The 20,703-nt window shown below is 42.3% G+C and overlaps 1 protein-coding gene across 3 annotated transcripts in view; it reads right to left on the bottom strand.

The window, feature by feature from the left end:
* Nucleotides 1–13,357, bottom strand: part of RUNX1T1 (RUNX1 partner transcriptional co-repressor 1) — a 112,541-nt gene extending 99,184 nt beyond the window's left edge. For 2 of the 3 annotated variants that reach the window (XM_040054621.2, XM_040054640.2), the window contains exon 1: nt 12,846–13,356. Coding sequence is in view for 1 of the 3 variants with exons in the window: in XM_040054640.2 (XP_039910574.1) it covers nt 12,846–12,873 (28 nt within the window). In the remaining 2 variants the exon portion in view is untranslated. Of the gene's footprint in view, nt 1–12,845 lie in introns of all 3 variants that reach the window. The other variant, XM_058419498.1, reaches the window with a different exon arrangement.
* Nucleotides 13,358–20,703: the final 7,346 nt, after the last annotated feature.

The following is a 20,703-nucleotide window of genomic DNA, read 5'->3' as shown; positions in this document are numbered from 1 at the left end:
ACAGCACACCCACAGGTGCCATTATTCCCACACTTGTTGGCAGCTTTTTCTGGCGCCATTATGCTTTAATGGCTCTGGCAACAAACCCCACCTGGATTTCATTGATAGTGCTCCTTTGGAACGCTCTTCCCAAATCTTTTGCAGCATTGTCTCCTCTGTTGCACCCTAACCATCCCACTTTCTGGCAACAGCCTCACCCTCTCAGTCAAAGCCTGAGCTGGTCTTGGAGAGTTCTCTTCCTGAACTTGTCTAATGCATATGTGATTCAATGTTAGGATGAATTTTCCAAGAGAATTTCAGGATAGTATCTTAGCTGCTCAGGCTGGATGTTCATCCACGTCCCAGCTTAAAAATTCATTTTATTACATCCTCGTAGCACAACATGACCAAACCAATGGGACAGTAAAGCACAGGTACAAAACTCCACATAATCTGATGCTTCACCAGAGAGTTTGTTAAACCTTGTGACTCTCAGAAAGCACACACAGCTTTACTCAACATGCCACACAACCTGTCAGGGTAACATGCAGAACCAACGTTCTGATACTGCCATTACCAAAGTAAAAGAAGCAAAAACCAGAAAAGGTATTCCAAAAAATAAGCAATTGTGGGGGGAAAGTGGTGATTTTTGGGGGGAGTTGAACTGTTGGTCGTGTTTTGGTTTTTTCCTGAGCTATTTAAAATGACACCTGGGCCACAACCAAAAGGGGCACCTGTGGGGTCATCATCAGAAATCAAAAAATGTAGGCAGCAGATCTCCAAATAAATGGCACCACAAAAGAAAAAAGCTAGTAATGCCTACTACTTATGCAAACTGCATATTAACATCCAACATGGCAGACATACACAAGCCTCCTAGAGCTCCAAAAGTAACTACAGCCTGGTACAATTTGTAATGGTCATACAACCATTGCCTCAGGAATTCCTGGGCTTTACTCTCTGTAGCAACTTGGCTCTCCATAAACGATACCTATTTTATTACACACCGCTGCCTGCCACCATGTGCATATTAATTCCACTCCACTAGGTGGAGTCTTCTGTCTTTCCAGACTGCAACCTAATTTCCAAAGGAACCTATTATCTATCCTCCATGAACTTTGCACATTTACTTTACTGTAAGTGCCAGAGTATACCTGTCTTGATAGACATAAAAATGGCAATGAATCAAATGCCTTCCAAAATTATTAAAGAAATCATGAGCTATCACATGAGGATCCCAAATCAGCATGTTACAATATGGGATCACGCAGGAATATTGTTGCTGCACAGTTCTATACAACACAACGGTACTTTCACGAACAGTACACTCAATAAATAATACTGAGTATAAAAATATCCCTTAAATATGTCACCATATCACATATACCCAAAAATAACATATAAACAAACCCAAGTTTCAAAATTTCTATTTTTTTTTTTTTTTGTGTATTCTAAAATACTTTTGGGTATCTAGGATGCCTTCCCTTTCCAGGCATCCGAAAACATGTTAGAGAAAATGAGAGGGAACATTAAAGTATTCACATTTCCATTCATAACCAGTGGAGTTAAATATGGCTACCATTTAACAGGAACAGCAAAACTGTATGCAGCATTTCTGGCAAAGATTAAGAAAACAGAGCACTCCCATGAATGCGCTCAGAACATTTAGATAAGAAAATCTGGACACCCTGCATCCAGCTATAATCTTTCTTTTGGGGCCGGGCTCCACCCCAACCCCTGCACAAAGTACCAGAAAATCCGACAACCAAAATAAAAAGCTCCTTGGTTCCAAAACTCTTCAGGTAGGCAGTCTCTGCTCTCGCACACTGCGCCAGAGCATTTGCTCGGCAGTATCTGCCAGCAGGAAGCCCCACGCAGGCACGGAGCACGAACGCGACGCTCCCCAAGGCTCTCACATCCCCGGGTCAGCCGAGGTAGGGCCTCCTCAGCACTGCTCCTGCTGCTGGCAGATATCACCAGCTATTTAAGGCTACAGACATTTTGCCCCAATCGGCCATGTTTTCTGTAATATTTACTTCTCGTACATATGTCTATAACTATGTATACATCCCACAGAAGGTGAGGTTTAACAGGGTTAGCTTTGTTGGGGAAAAGAAGGTTCGGAGGAAAGGAAACAACTTTCATGTTGAGAAGATTTGAATCTAGTGACTGTCATGGGATGTAAACACTCTTCTGGGGAGGGAGGCTTTTTGTTATGTTTCAGGAGAGCACAGAGTTTTGGATAAAATCTGTATAAATAATTATCCCTCTGTCATTCAACATAAATTTATGCACGTGTGTGCACACAGTTATGCTGGGGAATACAAACTATAAAGTAGACATGCCACAGACTTCTATACAACCCACCACAAGCATGGATCTCATACAGAATCCATTCTATATTTAAATTTCAGTTTATTGAATTTAATTATTTCTGATCTGTAGATCACTTTGAGGAAAATCCCTCAAGGTCAAAAGCTTACAAATCCAATTGCAAAACCAAACAGAAGCATCAGCAAGGCCCTTTCCCAGGCAGCCACCTATCAAAAAAATTAGTTCCTGACTACTAGATTAGATCAGAATTCAACCGCTAAAACCCATTCTAATATTAAAATCAGGTAATTCTCTATGCTGAAATAAAGCAATAAAAGCTCTCATTCTACTCTGCACGTTTACTCATGTTATGTACACAGGGCTCCATAGATAGAACAGTGAATTATCCCTTCTTCATTTAGATCCTTATTTATAAAATTAACAAACACATATCCTTTCCATTGGATTACTGTTGGTTTGGGGGTTTTGTGGGCTTTTTTTTTTTTTTTTTTTTTTTTTTTTTTTTTTTTTTTTTTTTTTTATTAAAAGCAGCAGTGTTATGTTCTCCAGAGATACTTATGATAGAAAATATATGCTTTACCAATACTACGCTTTCCAAGTTATAGAACTCACTTGGATCAGCAGCTCCACAACAGTGAATATTTTTGTATATATGCATGACTCAGTCATTTCATTTACCATGGAAAAAGTTATGCCAAAATCCCCATTAACTAATATGACCTTGAAGAGCCTAAACTTAAGGTTTGTAGGTGTATCAGGAATGAAACAAGCTAAAGAATGTTCTGTCATGTACTAAACATCCTTTACATTGCTCAAGGTCCTCAGTAGTAAGTAAAGCTGTATTACTGCAACAGGGAAACAGCCACATGTCATTTTAAGATACAATCATAGTTTATTAATAAATTTATTTTTAAAGTATGAGTTAAATCCTTTTACCAATGTAGTGACATTCAGCTTATCCAGTGTCATTCTTCCAGTTCAAACAGACATGGTCCTAATTGCATAATGCCATTTTATCTGCTGAAGATAAAAGTGCCGATAAACAAAAATGCACATTAGGCAGGAGATTTTTCAGAATAGATTTTTTTTTCCAAATAGCCCACTTGCATTAACAAAAGATTGCAATGGCTTCCAAATTATAGGGTGTTATTTTTAGTGGAAGTAGTTCAATATTCATATTGGAGCAGATGTAGCAGTTTAACAAAACAGCTCTTCAAATCCTGCACAAATTGAAAACAGGAAAACTGATTGCATTTTCTCTTATCACTTTCCTTTTCTGAATTGACACTTTTGGCCTTCTGAAAATTTACACATGGCTTTCATCTCAACAGCACCTGCTGATCAAACAGAAACCTAACATTTTCAGGAAAATGGTATAAAGGACTAGTTTTCTTTTTACCATCTTAAAGGGCATCGGCAGTCCACTTGATGGCAACAATTGCTGAGTAGATGGCACACAAAATACATTCTATATTTTCATTCCACTTCCTTTTAAAAATTAGTTAAATCATAACAGCTCTTCTGTATTTGCTCTTTTTCTGCTTTAAATTAATTTCAATCTCTATCTCTGCATTACTCTGATAGGTTTCATTCTACAGTCAGCTAGATTTTAAAGATGATGTGAAAACCTTAGAAATAATAAACACATTGCGTGCCCTGCAGACAGGGGTCTTCTCTATATACACATTTATATGCAATCACATAAACTGATATATACAATTATGCATTCATGTGCACATATTGCACAGACATTTCTTTTTATGGTGCTTATACCAAGAAAAAAAATGTGTGTGTGTATACATATATGCATATATGTTTGTTTCCACTATAGTCTCACTACATTGAATTCCCTGAGCGTTGTCGCTTGAACATGTTGAGGGGAGCAAAATTCAAAGAGCATTTATTTATTGATTTCAAAGTTGTTCTTTGTTTCCTTTGCAGTCTTCAGACTGGGAGAAAGTCTAGCAGATGCTCTGGAACTTGAGCATCAAGACTGGGTGAACATGGCGAGCATGCAAACAGCACAATCAGAAATCCTTGGGCTCCTGCAAAAGTTAAAGGTGTCAAGTCATGCATATAAAAAATGAAACATAAGTACCTTGTTAGCCTGTCTGCTTCTGAGCCTGTAAACTCTGAAGCGCAGCAGCAGGTAACAAGGACCATCTTCCTTTGTACATAATTCTAGGTGTAATTAAAGATACTCCTGAAACCTGCTATGTGTCAGCTTCTTAACTGATAGAGCCCTCACCCCCCTGAAGTACTCTGCTGCCATCCATTACTATTCTGCTTCAGTGATAAGGTAACCTGAAGGCAGAGATGACATACAGTAATATATGTGCCACTCCAGACAGTTGGTTCATGAATTTCAGTGTTTCATCATGCTCACTGAGGCAATCGCAAACCTGAAATGTCAATATGTTCAGTCAATGGAAGTAAAATAATGGGGCTCTATTGTCTTACCCTATCGATCTGCTGCTGTCAACAAGAATACATGCCCCCCTGGCTTTAAACAAATTTTAATTAGGCTTTTAGTTACCAGATCATATCTATATATCTATCTGTGCAAACACTCGACAAAGTGAAACGGCAGTATAAATATTTCAAACTTTTAAATATAAAGGTAATTGTTTAATGTTGCTTTAAGATATGACCACCGATAAAGCCATTTGCTAAAGCAGCGTGCGTGCACACACTGGGCATGCAAGTCATCTTAATCTGGGAGAGAACTTATAAAGCACCACCAAAGGTCCATCCGAAACAATAAAGAAGAGCAAAGAGGCCACTTTTCCTAAAGCCCGGTGTCATCCTCTGAGGGGATTTTGGAAGTTAGAAGGCTTCACCGAAACCACCCCAGGAGTGAGCGGTGGGTGCCCGGGCGTGACAAGCCGGGGCTGTAACATCCCTTCGGCCCTGCTGCCACCCCCGGCCGGGGCTCCTCCACCCCATCCCGCCAGACACCCGGACACGGCACTCTCGGCTCCCCTGGGCAGTGTTTTAAGTGGGGGTCCCTTGGTCACCACCTTTGTTCTGTGGCCACTTCCTCCCTCCCCGGGGCCAGCCCGGCAACCGAGCCCCTCTCCCCTCGGCGCCGCCCGGGGGCGGGGGGAGGCAGCACAACAAAAGGCAGATCCCATCTCCCCGCCGGCTAACCTCTGCCCGTAAATCCCCCGCCCGCTCCGGGGGACACAAGCGGTTACATCTTCACTTCTCCCCGCGCCTATCGACTTGCGCAGCGCCGAGGGAGCCGGCCCGCGCCGGGCGGTGTGAGGCGCGAGGGGTGTCCCCCCGCCCGCCTCTCCGCCTCTCCCGCCCGCGGGTGGAGATTTTACCTTCCGGCGGCGGGAGGGACGAGGAGGCGCCGGCGCGGCCCGGGCTTTGTGCGCCTCACGCGCCTCGCAGCTTATCTGCGGCACAAGGACGGAGCATCGCGGCTCCGCGGCCCCGCCGGCGCGGGGGGAGCGGCACGGCAGCGTGCATCGGGGCGATTACGGTATCAGCGCGGCCCAGATGGCGGCCGGAGGATGTGCGAGGCGGCGGGGCCGGGAGCGGGGCTGGGGCCGGTGCGGGGTCCCCGGGGAGGCCGCGCCCGGCACGAGGAGAGGCGCCACCTCCGCGCCGCCCACCGGGGGAGCAGGCGGCGGTGCCCAGGTCTGCGTGTGCCTGCCCTCTGGCCGGCATCCGGCCCGGCTCCGGCCCTGCGAGTCGCCCAACACCTCTACGGGACAAGGACCCTGCCAGGGATCGCGCAAGCGCTGGCTCCCCAAGGATCCTCTGCCGGAGGTCGCTGCCATCCCCACCGAGGCGATCGTCCCTACGACTGCCTCCAGCCCGGCTCGCCGCTCACAGACCATACCTACATCCCGCAATGAGCACGGCGGCCCCTGGCCCAGTGGAGTCTCAGACTGCACCCTCTGCCAGGTTGGCCAAGTCCCTACCTAACCCAGCCCGCTCATTGTCACCATTGGCATAAGAGCCTGAACACAGCGCTGCTGCTACAAAGTGGTGGCATCATTCACCAGAGGATGAGCCGTAAGGAGAAGTAGGTCCCTGCACTTCACAGCTCAGGTTCTGTGGAGACTGAAGGGCTGTTTTGTCGGGATTCATCAAACAGCGCGGGGTTAGCACGAGGTATGGAAAGGGGAGAGAGCAAGGCAGCCTGGCCTGCCTACCGTGAGCACAGCCAGCCAGCAGAATAGCTATTCCAGCACCAGGCACACTGTGTGCTCGGGTTTTAAAGTTTCTAAAATGTTTCTCCCTGGAAATCAACACTTATTTGTTAGGACACGCATTTCCATTGCACATCGGCCGAGGAGCACCACAACGGAGGGAGGAGGACAATGACAGCACGCTGAAGTAAGACTGGCATTGTTCAGTGCAAAACTACTTCCAAAATCACTCGTCAAAGATAGCAGTGTATTCCACAAGAAAAGGAATAAAGGGAATTTGACACATAATAGAAAGTGAAAACCAGAACCTAGGTGGGGGAAGGGCATATGTGTGAAAATCGTGTCACTGCAATGAATGTCAGATAAAAAGGGGTCTGTCACAAATCCTCCACTAATCCAATAATGTGAAAACCTCTTGGTATCACTGAGACATAGCACAAGGTAATTTTTTATTTTTCGTAAACCACTCTATATGTTTAGCCTCAGAAAGACAGCAATTGGCCAAATGTTCCTATCGCAAAACCAGGACCTTGATTTTTCAGTGAAGACAAACTGATTTTCACATGTCAAATTTACTACGCATTCCTCAGCCAGTATTTTTACTCTGAAGAAGGGCCACTTTTCCCTTAACTTCCTCCAGTTGTCAGTTGTGTGACAACCATATTTAGAGGTAATCAGACAGGTCATATTACAAAAGTTAGTCAACTTGTTTGAAACCTTAGCTCCTAAACTTAAGGATATGTTCTACGCATTTCTAAAGAAAAGCGACTTACTAATTAAGTCAACCTGCAAGGTAATACAGAGATTTCATTCTGCATATGTTATTTCAAGCTATTACGCAAAAATTGGAGACTGCTCCTTTTTGCTGTTTCTGTTACAGTGCTTTTCCTTGAAATACATACATACCATGCCATGAACTAATTTAGGATCTGCCAGATTCTCATCTTGCAGGGCCACCATGTACATCTTATGTCTATGTTGACCATACTTTTATAACTCAAATCACAAAACTCTAAAGAAGAACTAATCCATTATCCTTCCGAATGTAAGCAGTTTGCTGTGAAAACACACTTAAAAATAACACAATGTGTATTAATAAAATAAATACAATCAGAATACAAATGTGCAACAGAAGTGGCGTTCCATAAGCACAGCTGTCTCAAAGTCCAAGCTGCAGGCTAGAAATCTTAATTTCAACTGACTCTCTTGTAATAATGGGTTACCTTCCTCTAAAGCAGAAAGTCCATCTGCCCCAGGCAGATAAGTTTTGAAGCATTAAAATAGATAAAAATCTAACATTTTCTTTCTTGCATTGAATATGTGAATTCTAGTGTGCTATAATGTGAGAATTCCAACATATGACTGTTATGGCATAATATCTCATAGCTTAGCTTGTCATTACCTCACTTGTAATTCTTATGTTAATTATGTTCATAATTACTATAAACAGATGTGGTAGAAATTCATGTGACCTTTTACTTCAGAATGCATTTCTCACTCTTTCCACTTTATTTTAATAACATAGGTTAAACCAAAGGAAAGTATTTCTGACACACTCTGCATGTATGTGTGTACATATTTAACATGAAACCATTTCTGCCTCATATTTCAGGCAAAGGACCACCTTCATGCCAGTACACTGACATGAAAGTGATGATAACTGAAAAGTCTACCCTGAAACATACCCCTAAATAACTGTGCCTACAGTGAACCTTTTTGATTAAGTGTAGCTAGAGCCATCACTGAAGCTAGGACTTAAATGAAGCACTGCATTTTTATTCAGGACCTTTGTTAATGCAGCAGTATCCTGTTTTACAGCTACAAGTACGTAACAGTCATACAGCAATTTATTTTACTCACAGATGAACCATCACCGTCTGTACACAAAACACATTTACAATAAAATCACTATGGATTTCATTAAGAGAAAGGCTACTCGAATTTCATTTCTTTGGACCTAATCTATAATTAGTGTGGACAGACAGGTGCAAACCCTTCTTCTCTACAGATGGCTACTGGAAACGGTGCAAAATAGCTCCTTCTGTTTAAACAACACACAGATAACCTGCTCTGCTCTTATCACTTACAATTACCTCCATTATGCTGAACTAATGTTTACTTTAATAAAATGTCCACTGTTGTCTAAATGGTATTTGGAAACTTTCATATTGATGGCAGAAAAAAAAAATGAAGGTGGAAGTCAATGTCTTTTAGATGAAAATTTGGAGGAGAGGAAATAAAAAAAGCTTTTAAAGAACAGGATATTTTGACTTTGATTTTATGCCTGCTGTTCATTTTTCTATATCCACAAAACCACAGTCTGCTACTTCCTGGTGTATTTGTGCTACCATATATTAAACTAATAAAAATTATAGTAAGAACAGGATAACTGCATTTTAAAAGCAGTTCTTTTAAAAGGAACATCTATGTGGAAAACCAAGACCCATTTACTTAAAAGTTCAGTTTTTAAACCAACTGCTTTAGATCTCTGATATGAAACAACATGAGGACAATGTAACCTGGAAGCCAGTGTTTTAAGGGTTTACATTCTCATTACTTATATTAAATTCAGTGTCAGTTTCAACTTTTTAAATGTTATAGGTTGTTTTTAAAGGCCGTATGAAAAAGGGCAAGCTGCTACTAAGTACATGGGTCAAAGTTTTTTAATGTATTCAGATTTAAATAATTGTCTTTTCACATTTGTTTAGTCAAGCCATGAGAAATAGCCTCTTCAGAACACCAAATTCATGTTTTATTTCAGCTATTAAGTCTTCTTGATCTCTGCATGACAACTTAAGTTTCTACAAAACAAAGAACAAGACCTTCTCCTCCACCCCCCAATCTAAAAAGTCTGAATCTCCTGCAATAGCAACATACTGATATCCTTATTCAATTAGTTAAAGATTTAACAGTAATGGACTGTGGCAAGTGGATTTGAAAGTTGAAAATGACAATTGCAAGCCCTTTCTTCCATCACCCCCAGTGCAAACACTGCAGATGCCTATTTCACCCAAAGCGTCTGGCAATGAGGAGTTTGCAGTCTGCACAGTTCCTCAGTGAAGCGAACTTCGCATTCAACGCCTGTCGTCTGAAGTTCGTTTCAGAGAAGTGAGAAACAGGATTTGACAGGGAAGAATGTCCTGAACTGACTATCCACTGACCAGCACTCCAGGTGGAGCTATTTTTCTCCCCCGTTATTCCAAACACAATACTCCCGGTATAAAATCCATGTGCACACAGGCATACATAGTGTTAAGCGTACACAGATGAGAGATACCTTGTGATGTTTTACTGGTCCATTATTTAGGCACGAAACAAGTTAACGTTAGGGTGGTCAAAAATGGTAGAAGGCAGCGTTTTACTTAAAAAGATTTTGGAAACTATTTAAAAGCTCAAAGCCTTTGAAGAAAAACAACTTGTGCAGCAGTTGCCAGGAAGCAGTGACCTAACACTGCTGTCTGCATTCCATTACAAACAGAATGGTTCTTGTCTCCCTACAGCATGCTCATGGCTCAAGAACCCAGCCGCTCACCCTTCTGCAAGCACAGGACAGAAAGAAGTCCTGCTATCATCTCTTGTACCCCTCGCCTGGCTCCAGCTTGTCAGAGGCATGAATGGATTTAAAGAGTCTGTTGGATTTTTGGTGGAGTTTGGTGTTTTCTTGCACTGGTGCATGGCTGAGCTTCCCATGACAGCGAAGGAAAACGACTCATTATTTGAAAATTGTAGCAATTATATTGAAGGTTCAGATATGAACTGACCTTAAGAAAGCTATCAATTATCAAACATAGTTATTGTAAGTTCCTAGTTAAAAACCTTCACAGCAAATCTGCAGTGAATCTCACACCTAACAAAGCCTTTGCCAACTTCCTATTTTCACAGCCTGTACAGTTATGAATGAGCCATTCTCATGTCTTTTCCTATTATCTTCCTATTGATGGGGAGCCACAGAAACACTTAGTGCTAAAACCAGAACGCATAAACAAGATGGAATAACTTTTTTACCATTCAGCCGAACTGAAGGAAATTCCCTGATCATTTTGGATTTCCTAAGGAAATCAGCCCAGAATAAACTGAATGAGGTTTTCAGACTTCCCATGGAAAGGTCAGGCATCAACTTTAACAACCATTAGAAACCAGTTTCAATCCTCTCGGCTATCCAGGTTCACTAAGCCGTTAACAGAAAAGCAGAACAGAAAACCTGGACAATAGAATTCAACTCTAAAAACGTCTTTCACATCTTGCCTTAAACTGCAGTTAACAAAGTTGCTTATTTAAACTTTCCATTGCATCTGTCAGGATGCAGAAATTGAGATAGAAATGTAAGGCTTCATGGGTGTAGTTAAATAATTTATTCTCGCCCTTAGCCCTAACATATTGTGTTTACAAATACAATAATTATGTTTCTAGTTACATGTCAATGGAAAATATTTTCTAAGTCCTTCAAAAAGCATGCAAGCATTACTGTAAGTAGGAATAAGTCAAAACAGATTAGTAGACCAAAAATGGGGAGGGAAAAAAAAAAATCCTGCTTTGGTCAGCAACTCGGACCACCATCAGGGGATAAATCAATTTGTAGCAGCTGTGGACAACCATTTAAGTCTGGGGCCTGAAGAGATTAATTAGGAGAAGCGATGTTAAAAGTTAAAGGGGTCAGCGTTACATTAAGCACAGGAGTACTTGCTGGAGCAAACGCTTGGCTCTACATACCAAAGCTCACAATACATTCTTCTAGTTAGCCAGGGCTACGCCAATAGCCAGGCGTTTGGGACTTGCTGCTTTCCCAGAGACAGCGCGGCAGCTCCCGCAGGCTGATTTTAAGAGGCATATATACCCACTCTTGCCCAACCCTTGCCGCGCCGTGCCCTGCTCACCGCGTCCAGCATTGCCCGCACAGGCGGGCGCGCAGCCGTGCACCGCGCACCTTGGGGCCGCCCTGGCGAGGGAAGGCAGGCGCTTCCCTCCCCGCTGCGATTGTCCGTGGAAAACTTCGGCGGCTCTTTCGGGCAGGCTTGCTGCCGCGGACCCAGCAGATCGCAGCTCGCTCCCGAGCTATCTGCGGGGCGGGAGCTGCCGGCTCCCGGGAGTCACGGCCAGGAGGCTGCGGGAGACGGATCCTCTCCGTGCCGTGATTTAGGGCACGGCAGAGGTTAGGAGGGGGTGACGGGCAGAGCCTACTGCGGATCGGAAGGAAGATGGAGGGCTGCTCGCCCAGAGAAACCCGAGCGGCTTCGAGGCGTCTGTTCCCCACAGCGGCGATGCCGGAGAGCCCCCGGCTGCGGTCGGGCAGGGCGGTCCCGCCGCGCCCGGCTCCGCAACCTGGGGGGCAGGAGGGGGAGGCTGCTTCGGCTCCCCATACCCTCGCCCTCCTTCCTTTAAACTTATCAGCGAACTGAAGGAAGTAACATTTTAGCTCCCGGCTGGAGCAAGAACGATTTAAGAGCTGCGTCTGATTAGTTACTTTCGGTTTCTCTCTAACATCCAGGGGAGCAGAGTATAGGAAGGACGGCTAGTTCGCTATAAATTAACTCTGAAACGGAGTCACGGGTGCTCCTGGTGGGGTGGCAAACCCTTCCCTGCGCAAAACCAAATTTCTCAACTTTGGCACTAACAAAAGAACTCGAACTCGGCAAAAGTCAAAGGCTCGTCTGAGTGGCCGGGAACGTGGTTTTCATCTTTCCAATCTCCCTTATCAACGGCCTGTTGCGAATTTATGGAATCGAACTCTTCAGTACAGCCAGACGAGATGACACAGTTACATTGTATGGCAGTTTTGGAAACGCAATCCCTAACGTTATCCTGTCGTTTTAGGAAACAAGCTATTTGCAAGACCGCGGTGCAGCTAAAGGCGACGTGCAGCGCCTAAAATATTTCTTTTAAAATAGTCCGAAAAGATGTTGCCAGTGCTGCACAAACCTATGATTGCAGTGAAACAAACAAGCGAAACAAAACAATCCCATCAGAAATATTTCAGCCACTCCAGCTCACACTGGCCAGCTCTAGCTCCTGGAGAGAGGGGAGGCAGGAAAGAAAAAGGCAAGTCCTAAATCCAGACAGATCTGACGCTTTGTTATAATATATGCCTGGGAGGGTTATTTTCTGAAAAACTGGGTTATTTGGTTTCTGAGCTCTTGAGCAGTATCCGGAGTGCTAGTGTGTAAGCCGGGGACAGAGCGCGTAAGGCTGCATGCAGCGCTAACCTGGCCCGGGCACAGCAGCAGCCCCGGTCCGCCTGGGTTAGTTACAGCCACGGGAACCCCTCAGAGCCCGGGGAGCCCTTCGGGAGAGGAGGCAGGAGAAGAAAAGGGGTTCGTGCTCCCCCCGCCCCGGCGCGCCCTGCCCAGCCCTGCCCGCGCCTGTACTCACACTGCAGAGGACCGGAGATGCCCACCATTCGCCACGGGCTGCGAGCTGCAAATAAAAGTTCCCGTCCTGCTCGGGGGAGAGACGGCAGCCCAGGCTGCTGGAGGGGCGAGGGGGTGGGAAAGGGGAGAGCAGCGCCGCGCGGCTTCCCTTCCCAGTCCAGATGATCCACGTCCACAAAAGTCAAAACGAGCCGAGGAGAAACTCCAGCTGCTCTTCCCCCCCCCCCACCACCCTCTCTCGCTCTTTTTTTTTTTTTTTTTTTTTTTTTTAAAGGAGGATCAGCTCGAGAGAGACTACTGGTTCCACGGGAAAGGACAAGAACCAAAAATAAAGCAAAGTCTCCAAGTCGAGATAGTTAATGCCCAGGTCCTTCTTGCTGCCGCCGCCGCCGCCGCCTCAGACAAACGTGATGTGGAGCGCAGGAAGCGGCCGCTGTCAGTGGCGGGGTCTCTGCCTGTCCCCGAGCAGCCGACGCATAGCTGAGCCCGCGGCGAACCCGAGGCGAGCCGGGGTGCGGTGCGGTGCCGAGCCGAGCCGAGCCGAGCCCGCCCGAGGCCGCGCCGCCGCCGCTCCGCTGCGCCCGGCTCCCGCTAGCAGGCAGCGCGCGAGGCAGGCAGCATACTGCCGGCAGCCGGGCCGGCCCCGCTACCCAGGTGCAGGGGGGGAGGGCTTAAAGCAGTGGGAGGTGATAGAGGTAGGAGACATCTGTGTCGTGAAGAGGTTAGTGGGGGTCAAGTATATGTTAACAATAGGCGAGCGTGGTCCCTCTCGGGCAGCCTGCCTACTCTTTCTTTCGCTCGCTCGCTTTTACTGGGTGGACATCTAACTTGCTCCCTAATGATGCCTCCCCGGCTTTAAGAGTCCAGACTGCCCTGCAGTAACCCAAGACAAACACTTTCTCTAGCCATCTGGAGAGCTCCTGGCTGCTCTGCCTGTGTCTCATCACTGTGTGAAGAGACAGCAGTGCTAGAAATCAAGCCACTCTCAGATCTACTCTCTAATCCCCTTCTGTTAGCTGATTTCCAGTCAGACTGTTTGCTTTTGCATTAGATAATAGCCTTAGAGAAAACAATTATCATTTTCTTTTTCGCTTTGGTTTTTTTTTTTTTTTTTTTTTTTCCCCCCCTCTTTCTAAAGTACAGTATCGAGGAAGGCCTCCCTCTCTTATTTTAAAAGAAATTTATAGTCTTTCATGGCTTGAAGAACCCAGATGCAATTTCACACTTTCCTGGAAGGGGATTCTGGATTCTTCTGAAAGCAGCGACATGATCACAACTGCAGTGAAAATTAATTACTATCATCTACAATTAATAGAAGCATGCCACCGTTTGACTTCGTGTTTCATTACATAATCGTTTCAGTAGGCATCCATATATTTTCCGATTCATCAGTTATTCCCTTCTACGTGTTGCAGAGAATATTATTGTCACACAATCTACAGCAAACTGGTATCTCTGCTATCATGTCACTATATAAAGAAGGCGTCTCCACAGGAAAGAAAAAAAAAAAAAAAGGAAAAAAAAAAACTTCTTACATTTGCTTCAGAGTAAAAATGCATGGGGTTTTTTCAGATTACAGATAATGGATTGGAACTGTCAGAATTTCTGGGACATTTAACTTCATTTTTTTTCCAATGTCAGATGTTAAGTAAAAGAGTGAGCGTGGAATAGAACTTCTAATCAAGCTGTCTTCTTTATTCCTGTACATACATGTACACACACACATGCACGCACACACACATACAGTATAGGCCTGATCTTGCAAATTTACAAATACTTATTTTTAAACACATAAATAGACCTCTTGAATGCAAAGTAGCATTCTGTGTGTTTATTATAAAGGCATACACATTTCCAAAAGGGGGAAGCATTTTTATGTATATTTATATGCATATTTATAATAGTATTTGCCTCTGTTGCTGGCTTTGAATTTTTGGTTGATTTTGAAAATATGTTTTAAATATATTTTTAATATCTGGATAAAGCTAACTTTCCTGCAGACATTTCAGGATACGGAGCTTTAATGGACTGGTCAGTATCTTGTCATACATGGTCAAATTTACGTTGGAGTAAATTCAGCTCCACAGATCATAAATCAGGACATGTTTTGGTCTACTGTGATTTCAATTTACAAAGAGGTGAGCAGCCACAAGTCTGGCATTGATTTCTAATTTAAAAACTATCTGTTTTACGGAGGTCTATTTCAAGGCCAAAATTATGGGAGAATCTTTTAAAAAGTATCTTCAAATATTTAAAAATAATCTAAAGATAGCAAATTTTACAAGACTTCTTTTGTCTCCAGCAGATTTAGAAACTTTAGTTTGAAAATCTTTGATACTTTCATTCCAATTGTTCTATGTGTAAGGCGAAAAATAAAGAAGAGGCTTGCCAGTGGTCTGAGACCATTTTTTGATTAAGTGTCAGGGACTGAACACCAACTCCTAATTCTCAGTGTACAGCTTTTAAAAAAACCTACAATGTTTCCTCCTTAGTGTGTACATTCACTCCAGAAGATCAATCAACTTTCTAGGCATTACCGTTCAAATTAGTGGAGGAGCATCATCTTAGATTTCGAAACTCTGGAAAATCGAATCTGAACTATTAGCAATTTAATATCCATGAAGTTTGTAGATTTCTGTGGTCGCATTTCATAACAAGAAAAATACAGAAATCACCTACTAAAAATACAGAAATTACCTACTAGACTCTCAACCCTGGCTCATCGTATATGATATTTCCCACTGTTCCCAGTAAGGACAAAACCTTCTCAGATAATGGAGTGTAGTAGAGAGCACTAAATGCCAGCTACTTCATGGTAACTATGTTTTTCTTAGACATGCTGTGAGAATTGACATGATTCCTAAATAATAAAATATTGTAACCATCAAGTCTTATCATTATATTGCAAAGCTGATGATTGAAGCCTGATTTATTGCAGACTTCCCTTATCCATACCTTTTTCTTTTCTCTATTTATTTCCCAGAGAAAGTAGATATGTTCTTTGTGTGAAAAAGGAAAAATAAACACGTTCTTCAGTAGATGAATTCATGTTTCAGGAAGGAAAAAAAAAAAAAAAAAATGCAGCCTCACAGTAGACCTCACAAATACTTGGTAACTTTACACCCTGCAGATTTTTTCTGCAGACTGTAGATGCCATGTCTGATTTGACATATGAAGGATTTACACTGTGTATCACTGTGTGACACTGTGTGAGAGAAAGGCTGGTAAAAGTATAGTTGCACATGGAAGTCAGAAATATCCTGCTAGGCTGTCCAAATTTGACTATATTTTGATTGTACAGAGACCGATCAAATGTTCAGAGCTGAAACATGGCTCAGTCTTTACTGTGAATAATTATACTATGGGCAGTCATCTGCACTGAAATTCTTGGAAGAGAACTTAAATATCAACTCACCTCATTGCTGTTTAAAAATAGAGACAAGTATGTCCCTCTTAATTGTCACTGCCTTGCAGCTCAGAGTGTTACATATTGTCACATGTTCCCATCCAGAGCTCATGCTCCTCCAACACTTTTCCAGTCAAACTGCAGACTTTAGGTCTGTCCTTGTTTTTTTGGGGACGTTTCTCTATAAACGTGTCTTCCGCTTCCAAAAGCTTGCTTTCACAATCCGTGAAGTGCACAAGGATCTCGCTGTTTGCTTCTGCTGAAGCTGGATTGAGCCATGGCATCCAAATCAGGGCTGTAGGTAGCTACTACAGCATTCACTTGAGAAGCTCTCATTTAGATGGAGTGACACAGTAAATATTTGTGTAAAATTAAACAGTCAGATAGAATGCTAAGCTGGATCATTGACAGCTTTAGCTGACAGACCTTTGCCTTAACCATATCTTTCCAATTTCCCTCTAAGTTGCAAGTATATTTTATATATTCGTGTGGGCCACACTTCATTTTCCCCTCAGTCTGTTTGCACACATTTTGTTGGTTGTGCAGCGCAGAGGATTGCAGCAGGATGGAGTCTGCTGCAGGATTACACCAATGTTGCATACACTTTCTTCAGAAAATCGTTTTCAGTTTAGCTGGGAGTGAAGGCTAAATCCTGCTTTGACCCCTGCAGAGAAAAGCAGCAAAGATATAAGGAGTGCTGTGTTGCAGAAGTGCTGCCCCCTCTCCGGGGCTTGGCAAGGGCTGGGACAGGTGAGCAGCAAGTTGCTGCACGCTTTGCAGCTCCACATATGTGGAAAACATGCACCAGGACTAACACTTGATAACGTGAGCAGAAAATATGCAGCAGCAGGATAGATCCCCACCCTTTAGTATGCAAAGCATGTCCACTAGGTGATGTACATGCTGCAAGAGCTGACATATTACCTGCCTTTCTTTCTGTGCACGCTATTGTTTACCCTTTGGTAGTGAGGAACATTAATTAAGTTCTTTCCAAATTTAAAAAAAAAAAAAAAAAAAAAAAGGCTATCTGCTTTCAGGAGGTTATAAACCATTGATGTACATTTTGACATCTCCTTTTCTAATGGGATAGATTTTAGCTCTGCTTCATGTGTACTTATTCAGGATATTCCTTAATTAAATTATGTGCTAAGGATACTTTTCACGTTCTTGTTTGCCTTTTGGCATTGTCAGGAGTCCTAAAACTGCTTTCATTTTGCAGCGTTCTGAAGCACATTGCTGAAGAATATATGCACAGTGACAGAAAAAGGGGAGTTGGGTTATTTTGGAAAGATCACATAAACAAAAATAATATATTGGCAGTCATTTGTGGGAATGCCAGCTTTGTCACTCATTTTTAGTGAAATATGGCTTCTTATTAAAATCCAGATCTTTTCAAGGAAAAAAACCCCTACTGGTTAAATAAAGCACACCAAGCAAAAAACAATAAAAAATTATTTGAAAAGTTTCTATTTTACAGGAGCAAACAGCTTACCTCGTCTGGATCCACTGTCTATGTTTTAGTTATGCAAATAAATAGGTTTTGAATATTTATCAAATTAACATTTAAATGTATTTTTAAATATAAAATATTTATTCTTAGCACTGATTTTTTTGTTTTTGTTTTTGTGCTGAAACCAAGAGAATAGATAGTGCTGAAGTAATACAGGCTTAGTGCTTCTTCTATAACACAAAACAAAAACACAAAAACACCAAAATGGAAATAATAAATTTGTTTTTCATCAATGTCAAAGTGCAGGAAACATTCTGCTGTTGAGGTTCCTGGAAGCAATAAGTGCAGTATTAACTGCCACGCAGCACACACACACGCTCGTACACGGGATACCTCGCCTAACAAGGGGAAACCGTTGCCCTAACACACAGGCGTACAGTTCCTTAACTTCCCACCTGCCGGGCAGCCACCTGCAATAAACAAGAGTGGTCTGATATCTGACAGTAATAAAATAAGCAGTCATGAAGCCGTTTACCTAAACATCGCTAGAAGTCCCTCAAAAGTTGAGCTGCTGGCTGAGGGACCCTTTCCTCCAAGGTGGAGGGGAGACCTCTCTTAGGGCAACGGCTGAAAGCCAGCACGATCCATTTTTAAATATACTTACTGTTTAACTAGACACAGCGACCATCTGTAATGTACATAATGGTGCTCAGCTACTATGAGGTAATGGATCCAAGGTGCATGATCTGTTCCAGGTTTCCATTTGTGTATACAGAGTCCCTCAGTGCTGCGTCTCCTAAAAAGTACAGTGACATTTTGTATATGGAAGGCTAATGACATAACTCTCTTATCTTTCTCACTGACATGTTGACAGTACATTATTCCACTTACATACGTGCTAAATTGGGAATAAAACTGCATTTCCCTGCTGGCTGTAACTAACCAATATACCAGTCATGCTCCTGTATGGAGAATCTGTCTCGTTCAGATTTCATAAAGAGAGGTGAAGTCCTCTCTTGGTATATCAGATGTCCATGTCTCCAGCTGTAAATAAAAACAAACTGGTCTAAGCTGGGAACTCTATTAATATCATGACCTCAGTATGATGTAACTGAAACCGCATTTTCCACATCCCCCTAACCACTGTTTATATTTGCATCAAACTAAGTTAAACAAAGGTAGGATTTAAAACTGCTGTCTTTAAATAAAAAAAAAAAAAAAGAAAAATTCACTTCTTGAAAAAAACTTTTATTGTAGTGATTGCTTTAAAATCCTTGTGTCTCCATAACCTGAGATACTCCTTACAGAAGTCCAGAGACACTCTAGATGTGTTGGTATTCTGGTTCCCTTTACATTGTATTTACATTGTATTGTGTCTGTACTCATATGTTTTAACTGTTCATATGTGAATCAAAAGCTTGTTCAAATATAGTCCTTCCATGGCTATGTTAGAATTCACAAGACAACCATTAAAAAATCAAGTACTAACGAGGGTGTAGTTCCCCACTTAAGCTGAAAAATACATCTGAACATAAAGTAGATATTTTATTTTAAAAAAAAAACCCCAACAGTCAAGTATCATAGTGAACAAAGATGGTATTTCAATGTTTCAAATGGTTTTGAAAAAGCCTCAGCTAGATAATTGAGTCTGATATTACTGCATTTGTTGGACCCTGTTTAAAGTCTGGTTTATTTTTAGAAAGAAACTGATAAAATCTGTTTTTCTCAGGAATTGTTATTTGTAGATCAATAGCAACTTAAAATGTTGTCTCGTATGCACATCACTACAGGGAGATGCTTTGATACATCAGTCACTTATTATTTCTCCTTCCAGAGAAAAGTAGAAGTAAAGAAAAAATTATGTCTGACAGAGGAGAGAAGTACTTTTTCCCTTTTCACTGGCAAAAGCTTTCTTTTTGAAAACTTTTAAAGATGCAAGTTAAGAGGACATAGGTGGTAAATAAACCATAATTCAGAAATATCCAGAAAGAACAAAGCACAGCATGACACGCTATTTATAGAAAAATGAGGAAATAAACATAACACTTTTAACACTGCACAGTGCAATGCACAAAATTACATTTTAAAGGGAAAGTAGCAATGAGAATGTTTAAGAAAATTCACAAGTTGTATGGTTAAAGAGCTAAATTCAACCACCTTTAGCTGAATTCTGGTGTATGCTCCATCAGTTTGCTGGAACTTTCTTGAAATTAGGTGCTGCTGCATGTGTCAAACCCTCATGTGACATGCCATAATAATTTATTGCCCGTCTGCAGAAACAACCTGATTCCGTCTCACTAAAGTAACTGACATGTTTGGCCACTGATTTCTTAGGAAAGGAGCTGAACTATAGCACAAACCTTATTACTGAAAATGCTCTTCTTTTCAAGTCATGCTTTTTTAGCTCAAACTTTTCTTCTTACATAATTACTTTCCTTTTAAACATGGGAAGAAAAAAAAAAAAAAAGCATTGTATTTGATAGTTGTGTCCTACATAACATAATCCAGCTAAGTCAAATTTAGAAGGCATCTTGAAACATTTCAAAACTAGAAACTAATCTGCAATACATGAAACATGATAAAATATAGAAAAGAGTACTTTTCATGTTGTCACTTGTGTTTTTTTCATCTGCCAGCAGTGACACAGCTTATAAACTGTGTCTCTAAGTCATCCAAGAGACCCAAGAAACTGCTGCTTCAGAGCCACTTTCACCACCTACAGGATGTGGTGCTGCAAAAGGTCCAGCTTACAGCAGCCCCAGCCACTTTCTAAGCATCTGAAGAAGAAAATATGCTTTTTGTGAGGTCTTGTGTTAGAAATGAGCACTTCTGATTAAATATCATCATTTCTGATATCACTGTGGTGTCTGTGAGTTTGGGGAAGGGTATTGATGTCTGTGTTGTACAGAGCTATGAAAGTGGTGGCTGGCCCTCAGTCTCAAGGCTGTAATATCTTCTCTGGGTTAGCAGCCAAAGGAAGAACTTACAGTTGGTTCTGTTCTT

Source organism: Hirundo rustica, chromosome 1 (assembly GCF_015227805.2).
Source record: "Hirundo rustica isolate bHirRus1 chromosome 1, bHirRus1.pri.v3, whole genome shotgun sequence".
Lineage (NCBI taxonomy): Eukaryota > Metazoa > Chordata > Aves > Passeriformes > Hirundinidae > Hirundo > Hirundo rustica.
The sequence above is the reverse complement of the archived record's forward strand: the minus strand, read 5'-3'. Positions and strand labels throughout refer to the sequence as shown.